This window comes from Macrotis lagotis, chromosome 1 (assembly GCF_037893015.1).
Source record: "Macrotis lagotis isolate mMagLag1 chromosome 1, bilby.v1.9.chrom.fasta, whole genome shotgun sequence".
Lineage (NCBI taxonomy): Eukaryota > Metazoa > Chordata > Mammalia > Peramelemorphia > Peramelidae > Macrotis > Macrotis lagotis.
Window position 1 is genome coordinate 540,231,097 of NC_133658.1, and position 27,179 is coordinate 540,258,275.

The following is a 27,179-nucleotide window of genomic DNA, read 5'->3' on the forward strand; positions in this document are numbered from 1 at the left end:
ATTAATTATAATTTATATTATTATATTTTATTAATTATAAGTTATAAATTATAAGGTACTTTGTAAGTAAAAGGGTTATATGCATGTGACCTATTATCATTTGGTTTTATTAAACAGAATGAAATTATTGTTTCTCAATCTCTTTACTGTATTTCAGCAAATTTTCTTCTCCCCCTTTTCTAAGTCACCAGTTCATTTCAATCTACACTTCCCTACTTGTGTCTATCTGCCCAATTCCTTGAATAAGGACTGAACTTGGCATTCACTTTTCTAAGCCTCAATATCTTCATGTAAAATGGAAAGATTGTACTTGATACCTAAATAAATTTTTAGACTGAAATTCTATGCTTCAATGACCTTTAACCTTAACACTTTAAAATTTGAGCTACCTAGCAGATTTTCTCACATATTGTGCTTAGTTGATATTTTTGGCATCCTCAAGTTAATCATTTTTGCCTATAGTTCAAAGACTCCCCAAATGGATAGTCTACCTTAGGCAGTGTCTAGTGGAAAGATTAGCATCATGCCTCCTACATACTTAATCTCTCATTTCAAGAACCCAGTGACTTTTTTTTCATAGAACTGTACCCTATTTATAGTCTATGATCAAGCTTGGATTGTTTTCTCCTATGCTTTGGCAGATTTTTATTTTGCATATAGTTTTCCTTTTGATTCATCAATATGACACATTGAACATTTGATCCTTCAATTTGCCACTACCCCTTCAAATTTTTCTTCTTCTTCCCCTTATATGAGTGTCTACATGACCCTTGACTGGATTTCCTAATCTTGTTATCTGATCTTATATAATGATATCTGCTCTGTGTATTACTGTCCAAGGAACTGAATGGAATCAATGATGGTTTTAAAACAAAGCAGAAAGTCAAAATTTCCTGTGAACTAATATTTTATTTGGTTAGAATTTCATTTTAATTTGCAGTTTGGGATTCTGAAATTTGGTGATTCTTCATCTCTTAATCCTTGTTGTTATATTGGCTATTCACCTTACAAATTCCCTTCTGCTCGTTAATTTGAATAATCATATTGATAAATCAATTTTGACTTTTGATATTATATTTATTATGCAATCTAACCTTGTATAATTATACCAGTTCTGGTTACAACATTGCATATCAGCCACAACAATTGTTAGGCCATGTTATTCCTCCTGTCTTTGTTTATCTTACTGAATTTCAACCAAATACTGTTTTTGTCCATGACTGGCACTGGTTGAAGATAATATTAAGTAAGATTTGACTCTTAACCCCAGTGCTGTGAAACTGAATTCATCAATCCCCTACATACTGACAATGAGTTGGAGATAATTAAAGATGCTGAAAATTATAATCAGTTTTTTGCTCATGCAAGGGCAAGTCATGGAAAGAACACTGGACTTGTCAGGATGTTTTGAAAACCAGCTCTGTTCATCTGTGATCCTAGGCAAATTATTTCATTTCTCTGGGTCTCAGTTTGACATTTATGCAATGAAGGGAAATGGTTGATTTCTAAGCTTCCTCCGGTTCTAAATCTATGCTTGACCACTATATTAACTTATAGTGAACACTACTTATTAACATTTTCAGTTTTGTATTCATTGCCCTACTGCCAGAGTTTTATAGGCTTCTGTTTTACATACAGGTTTGTTTTCATATCTTCCTCAAATAGTAGGCATTCTAGGTGATCCAATATTGGATTGAGAAACTTGAGCTGAAACTAGGTCATTTAGAACTAAACTGGGACAAACCATAATGAGAAATACTGCTCATTATAAGAATCTTATTATTAAATGTACCCATTGATAGTACTAAGAAAGAAAATCGTGTTTTAGTTCATTCTTTGTAATTCTGATACTTTAGAAACTAATACTTGTTCAAAATCACATCTTAGTAAACCTGAACCTCCCTTTAAAATATGAAATCTAGAAATTGGGTGCTATGAATTGAAATTTTAGGATTATAGTCTGTGGATGAAGTCCACACAACTCAGCAGAGTCTCTGAAATTGAGATGAACCAATTAAGGAGCTCTATATCAGAGAGTGAATGAGTTTGTAAATTTATTTTCATTTTTTAGAAAGAAAGGTACAGATATTCTTCATCACAGTGGCACAAATATTATTCTGGAGTAAGTTCTTAAATAAATAAAGGGGGAAATTCTAAAAAGGGGTTCTTAACCTTTGTGTATATCATGAATTCTTTTGATAGTCTGGTGAAATCTATGAACTGTCCCCTCTTTCATAGAATAATATTTTTAAATATAGAAAATAAAATATTTAGGATAACAAAGGAAACTAATTATATTGAAATCTAATTATCAGAATATTGGAGAAGGAGAAAATGGTCATGAGTGAAGGCTAAGAACCACTGTGATATTTTTGTTAATATCAATGAATTATCGTATTTTAATCTAGATATAGAAAGGAATTATTAGTGGGTATTTTTAATTATCCCAAATAAACTCAGAAATCCTTCTAAAATCCTCTTGAGATTTTGGTAAAACCAACTCCATGGTACCAGAAGAACAGCCAGTTAAAGAATGTGAGATAGTGATTTAGGTCAGATAGTCAGTATTGGGTAACTAGATTTATTCACTGTAATTCACAAACAAAAATTCTATTTAAATAAGGAACCTTTTGTTGTTGTTCAGACTTCCAATCATGTCTGACTTTTCATGACCCCATGGACCTTAGTTTGCCTCTACCTTTTTAACCTTTTACCTGTAAACTCCCTAGTTCCTATGTCTAAATCCATAATGGCTTTACATATTTACATTCCTTTTCAAACTGATGTAACATTTTTCCCTTTGAGCATCAGAATAACTTTGCAGAGTAACTTGAATAGATAGCATTAAGCTCTACAGATGTGGTTTCTGAGAAACAAAATGTTAAGAAACTATTTGGAGTTCATGTGCTCATTGATTTAGAATGGATTTAAGATATGATCTCATCTCCCATTTTAGAGGTGAGGTTAACAGAGTCAGTGAGTTATCCAGGTTCACAATCACACAAGTAAGTGTCACGGGTGAGATCTGAACCTAGCTTTTCTGACTCTGAAGTGTGTGACCTTTCCACTGCACTGAGTTACAAGACATATCCATTCAAGAAAAAAACCCCAAACCAAAATGAAACAAAAACCCTCATTTCGATGTCTGAGTCCTCTATAAAGAGGAGCAGAGTACAAAGAGTACTGTGGAAACAACAGTTCTGTGGAACTAGTTATTGACCACTATCATAATGTTAAAGCTTATCTAAACTTAATTTCCTATTAATCTCACCCCCCCAAAAAAAACTTGTTTTGAGAAGAAGGACTGACTCTCAAATTTATTTCTCCTCCAGGTTGCTCTATGTTGAAAAATGAATTTCTTGTCACTAAACCCACTCCAGATTTAACTTAGGAAGGGCATCTTTTCAAAAGTATTCTTTCTGAACTTAAACATTCCTAAGTAGAATCACCACCAAAAAAATTAAATACAGAGTATAATGTTATTGCCCCATGAAACCTGTAATATAGATCCATAAGAAAATGGTCTGGAAAGAACATAGATATATTGTCAATATTTTCAGTATTGTTGTTCAGTTGTGTATAATTCTTCATAACCACTTTCGGAGTTTGCTTGGTAAGGATAATGGAGCAGTTGCCATTTCCTTCTCCAGTTCATTTTATATGTGAGTAAATGGAGGCAAAAGAGGTTAAATGACTTGATCAGGATCACATAGCTGGTAAGCATCTGAATCTGGATTTGAACTCAGGTATTCCTGACTTCAGGACCAGTACTATTCACTGTACAATCTAGCAGCTTACTTGGTAGTTTCTTACAATATTGTAAGTACTATGCTAAATGCTAGGAATGAAACTACAAATAAATGAGACAGTCCTAACTCTCAAGAAGTTTACATTCTAAAGGTGGGAGACAGCTAATAAAGGGGAAATGTATAAAGTATGTAACACAAAGGAAGTAAAAAGCTCTGTCAGAATAGCATGTTCAGATTATCCATCAGAACTATGAGCAGATGCTGAAAGTCTTCCATGAGTTGATACAAAATAGAGGGAGAAGAACTAGAAGAATACTGTATACAGTAATAGCAATATTGTATGATAGTGAATTGTAAATGACTTACTATTCTTAGAAATACAATGATCTAAGACAATTCTGAAGTACCAGTGAAAAATGCTCTCTACCTCTAGAGAAAGAACTGATGTAGTTTGAATGCAGATCAAAACATCCTTTAAAAACACCTTTTCTTGTTTTTTGTCTGTCTTCTTTTACAACATAACTAATATGGAACTATGTTTTACATAACTGCACATGTTTAACCTATATCAAATTACTTGCCTTCTCAATGGAGAGGAAGAGGGAGAGAAAGAATTTGGAACTCAGCTTAGACTGTAAATCATTTGTCCTTAGTTAGTCCCTCAAAATTTAAAAAATGTTAAAATTGTTTTTCACATAATTGGAAAAAAAGATGAAAATGTAAAAAAAGACTCTATCAGGTGGAGTCAAGATGTTTGAATAGCAAGAAGTACAGCTGATCTAAGTTGAGGAGATGCTACATTTATTCCCTCCTCCCCCCCCCCCCAAGCCTATTATCAGGTGTCACAGAGAGAGAATCTAATTAAATAAACGTTTGGGAGGGGTTCTGCTATATTTTGATACTGGGGGGGCATTATCTAACAAATTCAAGGTGTGATGGGATGGAAGCAATAAGTAAGACTTGAACCTCCATCTCATCAGGATTGATCAAAGGAGGGGAAAACACACACACACACACACACACACACACACACACAGATAGATATAGAGATACATTTCAATCAATGGGGAAATGGGTAAAAGGGGAGAAGCAAGAAAAGCTGATAAAATGTGGTGGAATTTTTAGTTCTAAATAAAACAAACTCTAAGGATGTATAAAAATATTCAAAGCAGCACTTTTTGAAAATGTAAAGAACTGGACATAGAGGGGTTGCCCATCAATAGAAAGGCTGAATAAGTTGTGAAATATAAATTTGGCAGAATACTATCATGTTATAAGAAATTGTGAGGGGAATAGTTTCAGAGAAACATGGAAAGACTTGTATGAACTGATACAGAATAAAGAGAGAAGAACAAGAAAAACAATGTACAAAATAACAACAATATTGTAAAGACTACTAACTTAGAAAAACATTAGAACTCTATTTAGTTTAATGATTCTAGAGGATTCATATTGAAGCATCCTATCTTCTTCTTGATAGAGGTAAAGAACTTAGAATAAAGAATGGAATACACACACACACACACACACACACACACACACACTTACACTTGCAAAATATCCTTATAAATAACACATAAATACACAACAAATAAACACATAAAATTTTGTATTTATATGTATATGTGCTCTTGTATGTACTGAGTCCTTTACCCCTACCCCCACATATGTATACATACATATATATATATATATATATATATACACACACACACACACACACACAAATGCATGCACACATAAATGAATATACATATTTGGACATGGCCAATTCGAGAATTTGTTTTGCTTAAATAAAATTTTTATTACAGATATTTTATGTTTTTTTCAATTGGGAAGGAGATGGTGGTAGGAAGAAGAAATATAATTTTAAAAAGAACATGCAAAACTCAAGTAAGCACTAGATCTAAGTCTATATGAACACAGGATTTACAATTGTCATAAAATTATGAGGGCAAGGTAGGGACCAGGCTTTTTGCCTCCTCTATTTATGGAACAACTAGCATATCCCTGGGTACAAAGTTGATTGTTAACAAAATTCTTTTAATTGATTGCTATTTTATGAAAAGATAGAAATAAAGAAGAGTACTGTAGATATTCCAATAGAGTATCAACTACCTGAGGGTCAGGGTCTGTTTCTTTATCTTATCTCAAGTGTCTACAACCACTTGCACAATATTGTAAGAGACTCAGTAAATGCTTGTTGAATTGAATTAAATTTTAACTGTACTTTCTAAGTAACAAAAATTTTACTAAAATTCTCTTCTTTTTTTAAAAGCAAGCCAATATACTTTTTTGAAAAAAATACTAGTATGAAGACACTTAAAGACTTTCAGAACAACTTCCAACTGTTGTATAAAAGTATTCCACTTTATTCTAAGTGCAAAAAATTACAAGCAGAAAAGTGTTTTGGGGGTGAGCAAAAGGAGACAGAAGCAGTTGAGTATAAATACAATTTGGAAGGTATTATTTCAGTTGAATTTGGTGAAATAATTTCTATTGTGGAGAGCAATTTGATCATTTAAAATTTCATTTGATCTTTACATGACCTGTCAAAAGTTTCTCTCACAAATTTGATATAGGTTTTGCTGGATTGTGTCAGTTTTGGAAGGTAACTCTACTGATGAAAACCAATTCAGAACTAATTGAGAGCAAAGAGAAGTTATCTTGATGGGGCCATTATTTTAAAAAAAAAAAACAAATTCCTCTCTGCCTCCTTCTGTCTTCCCTCTGTTTAGGCCCCTTATATATTTCTCACATCTTGTCTCTGGTAAGCAAACAATGTTTTGTACTCATTTGTTATCTGGTCACACTTGAAGTCTCCTTTTTTTGCATTTAAGATGGAGAGTGTAAAAAATGGCTCAGAGAGAATAATTTGAAGATAAGTTGATACAATCTTAGGGAAATTATCATGATGATTATTTCAACACTGACAAGAAATGTGTGGGCATAAATCTCTCTCCCTTGCTTTCCCTGCTGACAGTGCTTTAAATGAGATTTCACTTTTTAAGAAAGTCTCTTTATTAAGATTTTTTTTCTTAATTTGTAATTAAAATGTCTCCTAAAGATTTCTTTTGGGAGGGAAGGGGGTAAGGATTAGGAGAAGAAATATTTCAATTTTTCTGAAGCATCTATAAACACTATTCATGCACACCAAAACTGAAACCAAATATTTTGACTTTTGGTCCAGATCTGTGATTTTTCTGGTGAGAAATTCTCTTTAAGGTGTCTTATGACCCTTCTAGCAATCTTGGGTTGTCACTCGCTATTTGCAAAGGAAAAGAAAATCCATTCATGATGGTATATTTTTAGATATTGACCATGCTTTCCTTATTGCAAAGGGAATAAAAATAATTAAATCTAAGTGAAACATTATTTGAAACAGAACAGATTTTGAAGCATTGCCATCATCCTAAATGTTTAAATGAGATTTTTTTGAAAGCCTGGTAATGAATGGGTGCCCTAGATTGTTTTAAAAAAAGAAATCTACACCTTGCTTATATAAATTGACCTCATTTACTGGCAACTTTAAGCATAATTTTTGTCCTCAGACATTCCCATATAATTCCCAGTGATGGCAGAGGGTGCTGTGTATGAGTTTTATGATAGCTGAATTAGGCTATTAGATGACACAATTCAACTGCCTGTAATATAAACAATTTATTTCAAGTAAATTTGTGGTGTAGTTCTTAATACCACTGACAATTCAGTCTGATCTATAACAGTTTTTGGATCTTTCTTGACTCATCTATGTGCTAAATCATTTTCAGTTTTCAATACCAATATTTTCCTTAATTAGCCTGAAAAAAATTGATTCTTAAAACAACAAAAGTATATTATTTGTCAGAAATTTAGCTTGATTAAATTCTTTTCAACAAATTGTTTTCTAAAAAAATAAATTTTTCATGTAAATTATTGATCTTTTGTTAGGTGCTGAGGAAGTACTAAGATAAAGAAAAAATGACCCCTGTCTTCAAGAAAGCATACAAGATTTTGTGCTGATAAGACCTGTGTAATGTAGATACAAATAACTATAATAAATATTGAAAGTGATAAGTGCATGAGTGACATACAAAGCTAATTGAGATTTTGGAGAGAGAGATAACTTCTAACTGGGAGGCAGAAGGGAATTTCATTTATAGTGATATTTTAGCTGGGTCTTCAGAAATAATTAGTATTCCAAAAGGGGCTACAGGGATATAGAAGACATTCCTCTCTGGAGAATGATGACATGGATAAAAGTATAGAGGTCAAGAATAGAAGGATAGGGGCAGCTAGATGGTGAAGTGGATAGAGCACTGGCCCTGGAGTCTGGAGAACCTAAGTCCAAATCCATTCTCAGATACATAATTACCTAGCTGTGTGACTTTGGGCAAGTCACTTAACCCCACTGCCTTACCAAAAAAAAGGAATAGAGTATAATGGCTACTGAGAAGATGACAATTTTGACTTCTGGTCTCCAGAGGCAAAAAGTGGGACCAAAGAAAAGTTACTATAAGGAGTTATATTTCAGCTCATTATAAGAAACAACTTTCTATTTCTGAATGACTGAAATTAGAACAATTGTCTAGGAAAATCCCCTATCAAATTTAAGAGTTTAAGTAGGGGTTGAATGATCACTTATGGCAGGAGTGGGAAACCTCTGGCTCACGGGTCATATTAGTCTGGTGTCATAAAGGCAATCACAAGTGGGCTTGGGAATTCAATATATCTAGAATATTTTTAGGGGTGAATTAATAAAATGTTTGACCAAATATAGCCCACAAATGATGTTATAAATATCCAAATGGCCCTTGGAAGGAAAAAAGAAGGTTCTCTTATGGGGTAGGGGTGGGGAGATTCATTAATTCATCAGGAAACAGTTGGCCTAGATAATCATTCAATCTCCTTCTAAGTTTAGTGTTCTACGATCCTAGGAAATGATGAATGGGCTAATTTGGTTAGAAGGCAGATTAAATGAATGGAAATATGGGCAGATTAGACTGGGAAAGAAGATGAGAATCAGATTCTAGTTGGTCATGAGTGCAAGGAATTTGAACTAATTTTTGGAATTATACAGGAAATTTTTAATAGGAATTTGTTGAGTTGATTGGAATGGAATTAGAAGGCAACAGGGAGAAGCATTTATCTGTATAGAACTGTTTTCCTATATGCTGTTCCCTCTATCAGAAGATGAACCCTCCAAAATCAAGTTCTCAGTGATTCAGTTTCTTTTTCAGGAAAATGAAAATATTGACTCCTTTACACATTTCAAAAGAGGTAAACAAAGGTTTCCGAAGCAAAATATAAAGAGCAAGTTCTTTAAAAATGTGTTGTAAAGAAGGTATTGAATCATCATCAGTGCCTTTAATATTTCAAGAATCTGTGCTTTCATCAGCATAAGAACTTTGTTTCATGGAGATCTCTTCACAAGGCATCTATGCTTTAAAAGATACTTTCAGGTGGGCAGAAAAAAAACATCTTAGGACTAACTTTCTGGTGATAATATTCTATTGACAATGCTGGTCTTTAGATAGATAGTTATACTCAAAGCCTGTCCAGCTTGGCAGACATTCAGAAATGATACAAATTAAAAAAAATGAGGAGTAAGTCCTCTCAGTGAAAAACTGTGTTAATTTTATTGAGATTATTTTCACTTCTAATAATAAAAAGTTAATTAACTAAGAAAACATAAGTGGATTTAGTATAAAGATTGTTCATTCCTTTTTTTTGTAAACCACCAAGCTTAAATATAAACTTATCAGGGCTATGATTCATATTCCTAAATCATAACATTTATCCAATCATAAGATTTTTATTAGAAAATTTATATCAGAAGAAACATAAATAAGACAAAATACATGATGATTTAGATCCAGTTCTTCCTGGAGAAGATACTATCTTGAAATGCTTTTCATATTTCTGATTCTGAAAATATTTTAAACTAATAAATACCAACAGGAAAAAGTCAACTTCATGAGAGCAATTAGTAACTATTTTCCTATCCTCCAGTTTTCAGTAGCTATTCCCTGATGACACCCAGCTTTTCATTCATCCCACAGTTCACCACACATTGTCTCTTATACATGTGCAAGCAGTAAGTTCCAGTTATCTTGGTTAGGGAAAGAAAATTAATGGATTGTGGTTTAAGTATTTATTAAACCATGTCTACATTATAGACACTGTACAGATAGGAGCAACAACAAAGCTTGCTCCTTCAAGTTTAAATTCTGATACATAAAGACCATACATATCAAAGAACAATTCAGGGAGGAGTAAATTGGACTGATTGCTGCTCTTAGAATTAAAGTAGCAATCCAGTTTAGGAAGGAGGAAGTTAGAAGTGTGGCATGAAGAAATTAAGTAGTTCTGAGGCTAAGCTACATATAGGAAATGCTCAGCAACCCAGCCCAGGGATCCATGACAAAAAAACTACTCAGTTAAAAAAAAAAACCCCAAAATACCCTGCAACTAGAAAGCATTGAGTCCTTCTTTTTAAATTAGGTAATATGAAATGAGATAAAAAAACAGTATAAAGCTTCTGAGAAAATGGGGGGATAAGAATAATCCCTAAAGAAGAATATCATTCTACCTCAAGAAGATAGACTGTGAGAAATTATTTGGGGGTTCTGAGGGGGAAAAGGGAAAATTATCTAACAATCCAATATGGATGCATAGGGATATTGATCATAGTTTCATATAGGAATACATGAATGAATTAAAAAATACTAAATACTTATGTTCTGAGAAGTATGATAAATGCTGCTTATTCAAACAGAAAAGCAAGACTTCTGCTCAGATCTTCCTGGTTTCAGGTCAACAGTTCATCCATTGAGCCACCTATATGTCTAAAACACACATAGTAATAGGTATCAATTACAGGAGAAGCAGAAACCATAGTGAAATGGATGCTGAAGTTGTGGTCTGGAGGATGTGGACTTCTGCCTCTGATATTTACTAGCCATGGTAAGATAAATTACCATGAGCATGTCTCTAAGAATAAAACAGTGGATGAATTATTTATGTGTGGAGGGACTTTCTCTATCAAGAGTTCCTTATCTTGATGAAATCATTGCTCAAAACTTAAAAAAAAATTAAGGCCATGCAAGTTGTCATCTAAATAGCTGGAAATATGGGTCATTTCTCTCTTGGATGACTCATATTCTTCACTATATCAAATAAAGTGAGAGATGAATCAACAAATCAATCACTTAATTCCTAACATCTACTTCAGAGAAAGAGAGCAAAATGCCTTGCCACAGGGTGGGCTAGAGTTCTACAATTCACTGAGATTGAGTCAGTAGGTGAGTTAGATGAAGATGTTTGATGAAAGGAAATTTGTTCAGAATGATTTCCATTAAGTATGGCGGGGGAAGACTATTGAAGAGTTTAAAACAGACTGAGAGAAAAGACAGGGTTGAGGGTATGGTATGCCTTGGAGATGAAATATAAATGGCAGTAGAAGATATCATTCAGGAATGGATTGAAGTGCCTCAGAAACTCAGAAACCATGGACAGGATGTCTTATACTTTAAAAATGCCTAAATGAGGGAGGTGTGACTACAAGAATTTTCTATCTCCTCTCCTCTCCTCTCCTCTCCTCTCCTCTCCTCTCCTCTCCTCTCCTCTCCTCTCCTCTCCTCTCCTCTCCTCTCCTCTCCTCTCCGGTAGCCTGGTAGCCCCCTACTCCTGGAGGCTCACCCTGTTAGTTGCAGACTTATTGTAAACATCTGATCAGCTTTAACTCTACTGTGGTTCAGAACTTCAAAACTCAAGTAATCCACCAGCCTTGGCCTCATTAACAGCAAGTATTATGGTCTGTACATCAAGCCAGGAAGAAATCATTATTCAGAAATATTTAATATCTACAGTAAATAAGAGACCAAAGAAGATGAACAGTTTTCAAAATTCAATGTGAAACTATTATTATCTAAAAACTCTTCAAGATTGCTAATAATGAGAGAATTCAATGATATTGCCTCAGATCTCATCCTTGTCTTGTATCTCAATAATATTAGATATTGTTAACCTTTCTCTCAGACATTATCTATTATAATAGCTTCCTAGTTTTTTCTTCCTATATTTTTCTACTCCAATTCATCTCCAGCAGTGATTTTTCAATTTTCTTAAATTGCCATTCTGATACTCAGAAAACTTCACCTATCACCTCTAGAACTCTTCAGTTTGTCATTTAAAGACTATCACAACCAATAGCCTTATCACAAATGATTCTCCCTTCACACTCTGTGATCCAGCCAAAATGTCCCCCGACTGTTCATTACATCAAACCTTTCCCCTCTCAGCTTTTGTATCATCTGTCTTTAATATTTCTTACCCATCTTTCCCTCTTAGAACACCTTGATTTTCAGGACACTTACTAAATCATCATATATCTCTTGTTCTCTTCTCTTGTCTCTCTGTCTCTGTCTCTACAGGTACTCTCTTGGATATCTCATGAGGATTGCTCTTTTATGAACTATAAATTCCATCTAAAGGGATTACAAGCCATCCTCTCAAATAGTTACTGTGATACTCAAATAGCCAGTATGGATCAGAAGCAGAAAATTGAACCCAGATCTTCCTGACTTGAAAGCCTGAATTTTATCTAATATTATGCTGTCATTCAGGAAAGAATATAACAGTTAAAAAAAGAGCATTGGCTACAAGGGAAAGTTTTTGGGTAGAGATAAGAAAAGAAATTTGGGAAAACAGTGGGAAGATAGTGATAAGGTTGCAAAAATTACAAAAGAAAGAAAAAAGTTCAATGAGACATTTAAAAAGTACAAATAAGAGAGTGTTACTGTTTATATTACCAAGTTAAATTTAACAAATTAAGATATATTTAAAAAGATATATTAAAAAAACAAACTAAATGTGATAATTTTAGTTGTATTAACAATCCTCTTTTTTTCAATCTTTGTATATGGAGATATCAATGTTTTAATGATTTACTAGTTCATGATAAAAAAATAAGATGAAGACCTATTTTTGAAGGTCACTACCTGTGACTTGTAACTATGTACAAACCCTTTAATTTCTTAGGACTTCAGAATCCTTGGGAGGCAGCAAGATATATTAAAAAGAACACTGACTCTGTATTCAGAGAACCAGTACTCTCTGATGCTCAATACCTCTGAGATCCTTTGTAGGCTACTTACCCTGTATTTTTTTTAAAGAGAGAATTAGAATAGACTCATGTCTTTCTCACCTCTAAGTGTCTGATCCTATAATCTGCTTTGAAATCACATTTTAAAGTGATTTTAATTGTTTTTCAGGGAGCATACTATGTTAGGGAAGTGGTTTGGATGGTTGCTGGGAAGTGCCTCATTTGGATCAGAACAAAATGTATCATTTAAAAAACATACATACTAAAGGGGGAAACCCTAAAACATACTGTTCTAGTTTAGATCCAAATAACCTTGAAGCATGATTGATGTTTGGCCACATAACAATCTTGCCTCTACATGAAACAACGTTTCCTAGCATGTATATGGCTAAACCTAAACCAGCTGCTGTCCTACTCAGAGTTCCTAAAGAAAAATGTCATGCCAAGTAGTGCAGCTGTTAGGAGTTCCTGTAGGGAGGGTAAATAACCCTCCATGGGCAAGAAAATAATGTGCTTTGTTCACTATGGAGTGGTTGTCAATAGCAGGTGTCCATATCTGTGGGAAGCAAATAAAAACTGAACTGCTTGTTAGTTCCAGATGGTGGGGACCCAAAACAGCAAAATGGGTACAGTATCTGATACAAATTGTGTTCTTGTGCATTTCTCTATAGCATAAGTTTACATTTGCTACAAATAATTTCAGAATTTTTTTCTTTAGTGTAATATTCAGAATTACATTCTAATTCTCCAAGTCCTACTGGCAACATCTGTATTCTTCAATTCTAACATTTTTACTTAGCATAAAAAAAGAGAATGGTATCATTCATTTAAGAAAAATACATCAGAACCAGAAGAACATTGTACACACTAAGAGCAACAATGTGTGATGATTAACTATGATGGACTTGCTCATCTCATCTGTACAATAATCAAAGACAATTCTGAAGGACTTGTGTTGGAAAATACCATCCACGTCTAGAAAAGGAACTATGGAATTGAATGCAGACCAAAGCTATTTTAAATTTTTAAAATTTATGTATTGTGGATTTTTTCTTCTCATATTTTCTTCTTCCTTTTTTATTTGCTTCTTCTTTCACAATATGATTAATAGAGATTTGTGTTTAACATAGTTATACATGTATAACCTATATTGGATTACTTTCTGTCAGAGGGATGGAGGAAGGAAGGAAAGGAGGGAGAAAAAATGTGAAAATCAAAATAAGAATTTATTGCTGAAAACTATCATGTAATTGGAAAAGTAAATAAATAAAATAATAACAAAACATAAAAATACATTGGTTTTCTTTCTTCATTTTTGTTAGAAGTACAGTGGTTTTATGGAGGGGAAAAGTCTCTTATTGGCCATAACCCAGCTTTTTTTTTTTAAGAGATGATACTGAGACCACATGAAGGTACCTTCTAAAAACTTTTTGGGCACAGAGGAGTTCAGATACTCAAAATTTACATTTGTACTATCATTCAACTCCAGAATTTTGGGGAAAACAGAATAAGAATCAGATATATCCTTTCACAATTGAATAGGATTTTGTTTTCGAGTTTAAGAGCTACAAAAATTGCTTTTTCCTCTATCACTATAGGCATGCATAAAATTCTGCACATATCAGTGCATGTTATTTACAGAACTAAAAGTAATGAAGGCTTTCATCTAAAAACACTCTTTAAAGCTGTATTTTATGTTATTGGTTATAATTTCCAATACTTTGTATTTCAATGCTTAATTAAGTCAAACTTTTAAGAAACTCTTTTCAAAGTTGGTCAGATGAGGCATTCTATTTAAAAGAAATTAAAACATTAAAAATTTTTCTACAGAAGCAATATAAATACTTTATTGGTATTGATAAGTACAATAAAGGGCTACTGACAGAAATTTCTTTTAAAAATCATATATACATACATATTTATATTTTATCTATAAGACTGTAAAATTCTCAGTGTATATAAAAAAGTCTGATGATCACAATTCTTTAAAAGGTTCAAATATCAAAGAAAATATATCAGAAGATGTCTCCATTCACTTCTTTGCAGAGGTTAAAGGTCCATGGATTTAGACCACTAAATATGTTTCCAGATTTTTTGGTAAACATATGAGATCAGTTGATTGAATTCTTAAATGTTTCACTATGCAAAAATGAAAAAGTTTGACTCCCATAATCAAACAAAAAAAAATGCTGTTTTGTGAGGCAGTGATGCCAAGAAAATCTTTAGAAGTCTAGCAGAGTTGGAAGTTTTTTAAATATATAATATAAAAATTAATTTTTGTGAGAAAGTTCTTGGCAATAAAATGCAAATTTTATTTTCAGGGTGATAAATTAAATTCATCACTAATCACTCAATAATCACCTGCTTCAATCTTCTCTACCCATTACTAGAAAGATTGATACCTAAAGCAGAACTAGCAAGAGGCAAGCAACAAAGGCCCTCCCTGAAAAGGTTAGTTGGTATACAGAAAAATAGGTATATAACTTCATGTTTATACACATACCTTTGCTCATGCACCTAAATAACACTCATGCTAAGTAATTCATTTTTGGTGGAGCTCCAAGTAATTCAATAAAAGTCATTTAAAGAACTCTAATTCATCCTGTTCATTATTTGAACTCATCACCATTTGTTGGTTCATCTGGTATCCATGAGTATATTATGGGAAAAGAGTTTAATGATGAAAGGGTAAAAAGACTTTCCCTTCATTCTTGTGTGCATTTGTGTGCATATATGAATTTCTGTGTGTACATATGCCTATAAATACGCATGATTTATTTTTATTTATCTGTGGTTTTGTGTCTTCAAAGATAATGAATGAAAAATGAGTACTGTTCATATTATGACATGAAGTTGATTTGGAGTTAATGATATGAGACATGTATTTGGGACAGGTACTGGAGATGGAAAATAAGTTGGCACTAGAATTGAATAGGATTAAGAAAGCCCAGTGGTTTGCATTTCAGAAATTGCTTTTTAATAATGCTAAACAACTCCATAATGTAAAGACTCATCTTTTTTTTTCAAACACAAATGATCTCTTAGTACTACTCATTGGTTTCAAATTTCAGAATATCCCAGTCTCTGAAGAATTAAGGTAGTGACTGACACTTCAGGACTTTTGTATTAAAGAAATATAGGACTGGAAAAGGAGATAAGCTGGTCACACAGCAGAAAAGAGAGAAAACACTGGGAAGCAGTCCAACTGTTCTATAAGGTACTCAAAATCCACAAAATATCTAGAGGCCAGATTCCTAACCAGAAGTACATGAACTTACCTTTTTTTTTTTTTTAAATGATACCTACATTTCAAAGGAATTAGTTTTCTATGTAATATATATATATATATATATATATATATATGTATATATATATTTATTATATGCATTTAAAAACATTATCATGAAATAGAGTTTAAAGATTTTTTTTCAGGGTACAAGACCCAATAAAATTTAAGAAACCCTATACAAAGAAAGATCTTAAAAATAATTGTAGTATAGTCTCTGGAGGATCTTTGGAAAATTGGACGAGAATGGAATAGGACAAAAAACCACATTTACAGAATGGGATCTGCACTAATTTTGTGAATTATGAATTCAATTAGATCACAGAGTCTATCTATCTTTCTTGATATATCTATGTGTACTTATTTATAGCTAGCTCTGTGTGTGTGTGTGTGAGAGAGAGAGAGAGAGAGAGAGAGAGAGAGAGAGAGAGAGAGAGAGAGAGAGAGAGAAGTCTTTGGTTTGGGCTGGGGAGAGGTGGAGAAATCATGTTTCATGTTTCTACATAATGTTATTATAAGAATATAGGATATTAAATGGACTTGGAGACTAGGAAAATTAGTCTTAAATTCTTAGTATTTTTTGTCTCAGTTTCCTCATCTGAGGGAGATCAAGGTTGGAACTTGGTTGCCTCAATAGTTTCTTCCAATAGTTCCCTGATCCTCTGAAGGCTCTTCTAATATTAAACAGTTAAACCTCACTTTACATGGAATATTTACTTAATTTTTGCTATTTTCTATTATGTAATCACCACAGATTACTCTGCAAGCGAAGAGTTTAAGAATCAGTTACTGGCAACTTTTAGAATAAAGGACAAATTCCATTATATATGACTAGAACATGGCTAGCAAACATAAAATATGTAATAGGTTTATACCTGCTGAACAATTGTTGTTAGTTCCAGGCAGAGCTGGATGACACTATTTCTTGTGAGTGAATAGTCAGTCACAGCAGCAAAAGGAGATCTAAAAAAAAAGGAAAAGGAAATTGGTTTGAGCAGGAATAGTTCTTGAACAACTCTAAAACATATTTAATACTGTATAGTTAGTGTGTTACCACTCTGTATTAAAAGCATCTTTAAACTCTAGATATATAATATAAATTCAAAGTAAATTTGGTAAAAGTGACATTTAAATTTAAAAAAAAATGAGTGGGTTGTTGCAGTGGTCTGCTAGTTGGTCTCCCTACTTCAACTTTCTTCATTTTGATGTGTAAGTCTGACTGTGTCATTTCCTTATTCCAAACTCCAGGGGTTCCCAATTGCCTTCAGGATCAAATATGTTTGGCTTTTCAGGTCCTTCATAATCTGACTTCTTTCTGTTTCCCAATCTTACATCTTAGGTCTCTCAACATACTCTAGAATCAACTGACAGGCTTTTTTGCTTTTCCTCTTATAAGATCTCCATATCCTATTTTTTTCCTTGCATTTTCGGCATTCTCTCATGACAGGAACTCTTTCCTTCCCCAATTCCACCTTTAGGATTCCTTGGTTTCTTTGGAATATCAGCTAGAATCTCACTTTCTGCAAGAAATCTTTCCTGCTTCTCCTTAATCTTAAGGCCTTTTTGCTGATATCTCTAATTTATTCTGCATAATTTTTTGCATGCTGTTTTCCTCACCAGATTGTGAGGTCTTTGACAGCAAGGACCATTTTTTGTTTGTTTTGCTTTTCCTGGTATCTTCAATGTTTATTAATACCTGGTTCATAACAGATGCTTAACAAATTCTTATTGAATTGATTTAATCTACTATTGCAAAAGTCTCCTAACTCATCAGATAGTCTCAAGTCTTTACTGCAGTCCATTCTAATTTCTCTCAGTGTATATTATTTCTCCAGTCAATAAGCTCCAGGTTACTCCCTAAAATTTTTTTTAGTTTTTAAAATCATCACAACCTAGCTTTAATACATTTTTCCAACCTCTGGCCTCAACCAATTTTTCCAACTTCTTTATCTATACTCTGCCTTTCCCATTTTACAGACCAGTAAAATTAACTTTCCTCTGTTCTTTACATAGAATTCCTCTTCTGCCAACTTTATGATTTTGCACCAGCCATCTCTCTGTCTGGAATGTACTTTCTCACTACAGGCTCAATGAATCCTTATCTTTCTTCAACATAAAATTCAAGCTTCACCTTCTACTTGGAGTTGTTTCTGATCTTTCAAATACTAGTGTCCTTCTTCCTTTTTACTTTAAAGTTAATAGAGTTGTTCTCTTTATATTTTTTCTATATATACATTTGCATATATATATATATATATATAGACCAGCTACTCTTTGGGAGGGAGAATTAGTTCATTCTTTTTATTGTTATCCCATCTTAATAAATGATTTAATAAGTGGTTATGAAGGAATCAATTGACCATGTGCTATATGATCTATGTTGCGAACAATTTTAAACATATATTTAACTTCATGATGGTAGGAATGGATTAGGAGTCAGAAAAGAATGAGTAAGTTTTAGATATTTTAGGTCTTATCAAGATACAGTTTATTACTGTGCCCCAAACGTTACTAAACCAAGCAAATCCTTAGACCCGCCAATATCACTACTAAGTCTATATATGTCAATGAGATTTTTTTTAAAGGAAAAGGTCTTATGTGTACAAATTGGGAATTATAGATGCTCTGTCATAATCTTAACCCATTTCAATGAACTCTATCTTTTCAAAATTTTTTTTAATTTTCAAAATTCATTTTATTCTTTTTCTTTCTTCCCTTAAGAAATAAAACCATTGTAACAAAAAACCATAGAGTTACCAAGCTAATTTCCACAATGAATTTGTCCAAAAAAATGTGTACCTCAAAATTCTAAGTCTTTTTGAATGAAGAAGAACTGAAATTCATGGGGTTACTCATCAACTAGAGAATAGGTTAGCATGTGATGGAATATGAATATGGATTTTATGGAAGTAGAGTATATATGGCATGAGAATAAAAATGCACCAATATAACCTATTTTTTAAAAAAAATGATGGAATGCTATGATATTAAAAATAATGAAATAGATGGTTTTTAGAGTAAATTGGAAAGAAATATAAAGTGATAAAATGAAATGAACAGACATAATAACAATTAATAGTATAATACCACCATTGTAAAAACAATTTAGAAAGATAGCAATTCCAATAATAGCAATGATAAATTATGATTCCAGAGGACTGATAATGATAGTTGATTGACTAATAGACAAAATGTGATACACATTTTTGGACATGACTACTGAGGGAATTAATTTTGCATCACTATGCTTATTTGTTGTGAGGGATTTAATTTTTCTTTCTCAGAGTGAGTTTAAAGGGGAGAGAAAATAAATATTTGAAATCCAAAAAACAATATTTAATTTTGAAAAGAATAAAATATTCTTTGAAATAAAACATTTTTTGAAAAGTATAAAATCATTGAAAAGAATAAATTCCAATTAGATACTTTACCTTTTCAAATCATTACCGTTATGTGGATAGAAACATTGACTATAAAAGGATGTCAAACAGAATAAGTTCAATGATGAATCTTGGTTCTAGAGAATTTACAATAAAACATTTGTTTTCTTTTTGGTGGAGCAGTAGAGGAATATCATTGTTGAATGTTATATATACAGTCAGACATGATAACTTTGACAATTGTTTTTGTTAGCAGCTTTTTTTGTCTATTAAAAAGACAGTTTATATAAGGGTGGAGTATGTAACTAGAGATGATTATGGTATGAAGATAAAATGTACCAATAAAATCTATTTTAAAAAAAGAGGTAAGAGATTTGACTGGTCCTATAGCTCACAATAATCCTTTCAATATTAACATGAAATTGTAAAGTAATTATCAGAGAACTTTTTTTTCTGATGTAAATTTCTCAGTTTGTAACTTCATTAAGGTCAATTCACATTTTCCTCAATCCTCTGGGGCCTGAATGAATTACTGATTTACCTAGTCAAATTCATTGGAATTTCATAACCTACTTACTAGTAGCAATTGTCTAACATTAAGTGTCTCAGTTAATGACAAAATGAAGTGAGACATTAAGAACCTAAAAGTATATAAATTTCATATAAATCTATACATATAGATATATAGATATATATGAAGCTTTGGCTATTAGTCATTTTTAGTCATGTCAGACTCTTCATTAACCGTTTTGGACTTTTTTGTGGCAAATTTGAAAATTTTGTCATTTCCTTTTCCAGCCCATTGCCTAGGGTCACAAAATTAGTACATGTCTGAGGATGAATCTGAACTCAAGAAAAGAGGTCTTTCTGACTCCAGGTCTTGTACTCTATCCACCATGCCACCTACCTGCTCTATGTAGGTACACACACACACACACACACACACACACATATACACTCATATGTTAGATGAAGATATCCAATATAGTTGAGGATTTTTAAAGCAAAGCTGGACAAAACCAAGATAAAACAACACTATTTTCTGCACTGAAGCTAAAAATTGATACTTAAAAAATTGCAACTGTTCTGATCAAAAAATATTTGAATTTTAGATTTAAACAAGTCATAGTATATGAAACTAAGAAACTTCATTAAAATTATGAGATTAAGCACAACATGAATTTCCACATTAATGTTTCTAATAGTATCATTTGATCATCAAATTGTATAAAAAGGAAAATCCATTTGATATACAATGTTTCTAGCATACCTAATTCTGTAGTTTTCCACTCTGCTTTCTACTTATATTCATATATAAAACATAAATTTCACTCCAAGAATTAATCTTTCAATTAAAATGGAAAAAAATCTATTTGTCCCCTATGGAAAACACTTTCCTATTTGAAGGAGCAATTTCAATGTAATTAAGGATGTTGCAAGTCAAGATAAAATTCCTATGCTGAATCTGAAAGTTGGTCATAGAAACTGAGATTCTTTCCAAACATCTTAATGATGCAAAGTCAGAAGTTAATGTAATATCTTTGTCTTCAATTAATGATCATACCTATGCATGACTCAGGGCAAATAGAATAATAGAAATGGCTATAATTTTAGTAAATCATTAAAAGCTACACAAAGGTTCTTCCATCAATAGACTATAGCTTTCAATGGTGAGGAAAGAAAATTTAGATCTAGGACAATGGCTAACAATACAGCATCCAGTGTGAACTCAAAGGATGCAGTCCAATACAAAACTCTGTTAATCTTTCTCAAGTAACTGCTTTTGTTTTTACTTGTGTGTCTGTGCTTTGAAGAAGTACTATTGCACAACTGCTTCCTGATACAGAAACCTTAGGGGTCAAAACTGTTCATGAGGATGCACAGGCTATCCCACTTTGTCACCTGCTACCCCCTCCCCAAACATAAAGAGTCTCAGAGTTCCAGGGTCCCACAACCATATACTAGTACTGTTTCCACAAACTTCATTTTATTTCTGCTCCCACAATTTCCCTATTTTACCCTTTCTAACATCTATCTGCTGGCTTAAAGAATACACCAATGTTACTTGTTTTGTTAGTTGAATAAGTGGGTGTTCCAAATTCCAAAGAGGCAAATTTTGATTCAATATAAGAATAATCTTGCAAATTAGAAATGTCTAAAATGGGAATGGGGGCAGTTAAATGGTTCAGTAAATAGAGTACTAGGCCTGGAGTCAGGAAGACTATTTTTCCTGAGTTCAGATCTGATTTCAAATACTTATGAAAGGTTTGACCCTGAGCAAGTCACTTAAATCTGTGTGCTTCAGATTCTTCATTTATAAAGTGAGCTGGAGAAGGGAATGACAAACCAATCCAGTATCTTAGCCAAGAAAATCCTAAATGGGGTCACAAAGAGTAGGCTGTGACTGACAAAACTGAATCACAGCTAGAGCAAGGAACTGGGAATGTGTTGCCAGGGTAATTATTTTCTATCATTAGGAATCTTTAAATAGGAGAAAAAGACCACTTATTAGGATATGGGATTAGTTCATGTGATTCATGATTTGAGTAGAGATTTACAAGGGTTTAAAGTCAGAAGACAGTTTAGAAACTTTCTAATGCTTCTTCAAATATGCACACATATATAATGATATAGATACAGATTCAGGTAACAAAGGTTTATAAAGGCCAGTAGACTTGATTTATACAACAGAAGTAGTAAGTAGCGGAGTCAGGATTTGATTTATATCTTCAGAGAAAGTGTTCTTTCCTATATATATATATATCAGTTGTTCTTAACCTTTTTTGTATGGTTCATGTATCTCTTTGACTTTATTCTTAGAATAAGGTAGTAAGTAAATAAAGTAAAATACATAGAACTATAAAAGAAACCAATTATATTAGATACATTTAACAAAATATAAGTTCTAAGTTCAAAGACTCCTCTAAATCTATGAATTTCATATTAAGAACTATTGTTTTATACTATTGGTCCTCTGCAAATGATTTCAGAGATCCCTTTTAACTCTGATTCCAGAGCTTGTGTCTTGAGTCCATTTCCTTCCCACCTTCTCTGCTGGGATATTGTTCCATAAATTTTTCCTCCTCTCTTTTGCATCCTTAAAATGTGCAACTGTATCTTGCCTCTTGTCTTCTTTTCTGACTAAGAACATGAAAAAGTTTCCTATCCTCCCTCCATCTCCCCAAAAACATTTCTTCTCATCTTAGAATTTCTCAAACAGCTGCCATATTATCTATCTCTACCATGGTCAAATAGCTTTCCAGAAGAAGATTAAAAGCTTGCCTCTACTTACTAGTTAATAACTTAGTCCTCAACTACTTGCATTTAGACATCTCTTCCCATGACTTTACACTAATGTAGTTTTCTAAAAAAAAGTTTTGTTTATTTTTGTAATAAAACAGACATTTTCATAATAAAATAAAATTTGATTAAACATGAAAATATAATATTATTGTATATATATTTTGGTATTACTTTTAAATATACAAAAGTTCTCATGTAAATTTCTTTTATCCTTTTTTTCCTTTCCTTCCCCCAGATGGCTACCATTAGATACAAATGTGTAAAAATATATGTATATTCATATATGCACAAAATCATTCTATTTATATTTCTATTTACCAATTCTTTTTTCTGAATACACTTAGTCTTCCTTAAAATGTTCTTTGAAGTTAATTTGCATATAAGTCAAAATGACTTATTTGCTCAAAGTTCTTAAAACAATATTGCTGTTACTATATACAATATTCTTTTGGTTCTGCTCATTTTGTTCTTTATTTCATGCAATTCTCTCCATATTTTCTAAGATCATAGAACTCATAATTTCTTATAGCACAGTAGTAGTTCATCACAATCATATAACACAACTTTTTCTTCCATTCCCCAATTGATAGACAACCCTGTAATTCCCAATTCTTTGCCACCATAAAGAAAGCTGTTATAAATATTTTGGAACATTTAGGTTCTTTTCCTTTTTCCCTAATCATCTTTGGAAATAGACTTAATAATACTATTGGTGGGGAAAGATTATAGACAGTTTAATAACTCTTTGGGCATAAGTACAGATTGCCCTCCATAATAGAATGTCTCACACTTCCACTAACAATGAATTAGAATCCCAATTTTTCCACACCCCTTTCAACATTTGTTGCTTTCCTCTTCAATCATTTTAGACAATATGATATGCGTAAAATGATATCTCAAGGTTGTTTTAATTTGCATTGCCCTAATCAATAATGATTTACAACATTTTCTCATATGCATATAAATTATATACACATCTATGTATATGTATTATTTATACTTCATAAATGTATATATAAACTATAAATACACTGAAGCTGCTTTCTTCAAGATCATCAGTTACTTCCTTAACGTTCAATTTAAGAACCTTTTAGCCCCCAACAACTCAACTTTTCTGTAACATCTGACTCTAATAAATAATCATTCATGACTAATTTAACTAACCACACAATGGATTTCAACTTTGAAAGCTGTTATTCCCATGCTTTAGTTGTGGGGCTTAGCTGTATACAGGGCTCCAATTCTGGCAGACTGTCTTTATATACTCATCATCTTGTCAATATTCATATCTACCTTTGAAAGCAAAGATACAGTATTTATCTCTGTATCTCTTTCAACATCTATGATGGTGCTTATTCATAGTGGGTGTTAGTGATCATTGTGATCAATTGTAAAAAACTGACAAAGTTACCTAGGGAAATTTCTAATTTTTTAACTACCACCTAGACTGGAATAATCTAGGTTTTAGTGGATCATATAGAAGCAGAGGAATTAACATTAATACTTCTATTCTTTTTGGAAGCAAGAACAAGTACCAGGACAGAGTTACTAAGCAGTTGTACCTAACAACAAACAGTAACCTTAAACCTGATAACTTGAAGTATTGTGATCCATTTCCGATAAATCACAGTTTTGGAAATTATTTTGTTCTTCAAAATTTTACCATTGAAAAATGGAAGAGTTGAAACAGTTCCTGTGATGAGCAATTTCAGAAGAGGAGAATTCAAAGAAAACTATGAAAGACCACAATGGTAACTGAATATAATTTCATATTTTTTACTGGTGTTGGTATAGGGCCTTCATATAAAGAGGTCTAAAATGTCCACAAATGGATTGACAGGATAAATTCATAGAAAAAAATTAAGGAAAGATGAGGTGTGAAGAATAGCAGGGTGTGGGTTAAAAATAGAAGTGAACACATGCTGAAAATAATTTCCAAAGTTACTGACTGTGATTCAACTTCCAGCTTTTTCCTCTGGGAAAAGGAACTATTTCATTCAATTTTGCATTTAAAAGAGAGAAAATACTTTTGTGAGCCTTAGAACTGTTAGCTGGTTTTGGAAAGGTAATGAACTAGGTTTCTAAAATAAGAGATATAATTATCTCATTTAAATGGGTAACTTTGGCTTTGTATTTTTCTGCATTTTCTTTATTTATCCAAATCTTATTCTATAAGATTTAAAGGATCAATTTTCAATTTTGTCAGTGATTTTATTTTGCATATAGAAAGGCTGACTGTTTAAGAAGAAATAGAAACAAAAAGACAGGAGGAAGAAGATGTGGAAACTGTCCTTCATTGGTAGAAAACTTCCAGATTAAGAACTTCCATCCACTTTTTCTCCAATCACCGAGGATGATATGCTCCTTCTTTTCAACACAAACCCTACTGCTTGTGCCTTTGATTCAATTCCTTCCTCTTCTTCTAGAAGCTTATTCTTTTACTCACTTCTTCTTTTTCCTAATTTTAAACTTCTCCTTAATTAATATCCACTCACTCTCTCAAAAGGTTTAGATTTCCCCTGTACATAAATACAAACAAGCAAACAAAAAAGCAAACAAATAAATCAGAACTCTTTACTTGACTCTCCTGGCCTCACAAGTTACGATCTCTCCTTTTCAGCCAAACTTCTAGAAAAAGCTTCCATTTCAGATTCTGGACTGAAATTACTCTTTCCAAAATCACCATTAATTTCTTCATTGCCAAATCTAAATGATCCTTTTCTTAGAAATCATCATTCTTCATTATATTGCATTCTCTCCTCATTGAGATTTCATAACAATTGTATATGGTAATTCCCTTAGCACCTTCCTTTTAGTTTCCTTTGTGGGTTCATCATCCATGTTATGATCCATTTGCATGTCCCTATCCCCTGTCCTCTATTTCTCCCCTCTTTCTTGATGATATGACACCTGTGGATTCAGTTATTTCTATGAAGATGATTGTAAAATCCTTATAGTTAGACCACATATCTCTTCTAAATTCTACTCTCACACACCTCCAATTTCCTGCTTAGAGAACTGAAATCAGTAGGCTTGAGTTTATGCTTGGCTTTATTGGCTTTATTTATTTTTCTTTCATGTGTAAAATGGGGGAATTAGACTTAGTAATCTATAAGATTCATTATTTTAACTACAACAACAACAACAACAACAACAACAATAATAGTATTGGGTTGTGCTTTAAGTTTTACAAAAGGATTTACAAATATTACTTTATTTTGTCAAATCAATATCCTGAAACACAAGTGCTATTGATTATTTCATTTTTATAGATAAGGGAACTGAAGACTGCCAGAGCTTAAAAGGCTTGCTCATGGTCACATAGCTAACAAATTTCTGAAATTTGAATTGAACTCAGATCTTCTTAATGATCCAGTGGACTATTCACTGTAAACACCTAATGTTATCCACTCATCTGTCCCAGAGGCATTCAAATTCATTATCTCTAAAAAAGGAATCCTTTATCTTACCCATAACTCTATTTGTTCCCTTCCTCTTATTTTCCTTTGTCTGGTATTGAGATAGCTGCATACACTTTAACAATCCCATTAGAAGATGGAATAAATCTTTTGATTTTAGTTTCTTCAGCAATTGTTCAATTCTATATTTTCCCTTTTATGTTAGATTTTTCCAAAACTGAGAAAGTCTCATGCTTTTATTGAGCTACCATTAGGTAACAATCTAAGCATTTCTTAATTCAATTAATATTTTCTTTATGAATTTATATGTTAAAGCATTTGGAACAGTAAGTTCAATATTGATATTATTTTTTCTCTGGTTCACTCAAGCTTAACGTAATTTCCTAGTTTGCCTCTATTATATTGTAAATTTTTCTTTTTCTTTTTCTGATGATTACAAATCTTGCTTTGGTTTCACCTGATACACATTGATTTTTCTTCCAGTCACACATTTCTATTATATGTATGTCTTTGATTTTTAGGTGTGCTTCTTGCAAGCAACGGATTAAGGATTCTTGCTTCCTTATCCAACGTCTTCCTCTTTTATTGAATTATTTAATACATACACATGCAAAATTACACAAATTAGGTTCATATTGTGCTCTATTTGCCTTACTATATATATATATATATGTACATATAAACACACAAACATGTATATATTTATATATTTCTTCAATTAGCATTTATATATATTTTGGCTCCTCTGCTCTCTAAGGACAGTGCCTTGTTTATTTCTTTTGGTTAATCCACTTTAAGGCAGTCTTATTTACTTAGGTTCTCTCTCTCCCATCAACATGAACCTCTTTTTATTTGTTATTCTTTTCCTGGTTTTGGAGTTTTAATTCTTTTTAATCTGGTAATTCAACACCTGCTCTTTTTTTCCTCTCTATTAAGCAGCTAATTAAAGTCCTTCTC

The 27,179-nt window shown here is 32.4% G+C and overlaps 1 protein-coding gene across 6 annotated transcripts in view; it reads right to left on the minus strand.

Annotated features, from left to right (window-relative positions):
- Positions 1–27,179, minus strand: part of CNKSR2 (connector enhancer of kinase suppressor of Ras 2) — a 338,317-nt gene that overhangs the window by 224,494 nt on the left and 86,644 nt on the right. For all 6 annotated transcript variants that reach the window (XM_074214261.1, XM_074214260.1, XM_074214259.1 and 3 more), the window contains exon 4: positions 16,996–17,083. In XM_074214261.1, the coding sequence (XP_074070362.1) occupies positions 16,996–17,083 (88 nt within the window). The remainder of the gene's footprint in view (positions 1–16,995; positions 17,084–27,179) is intronic.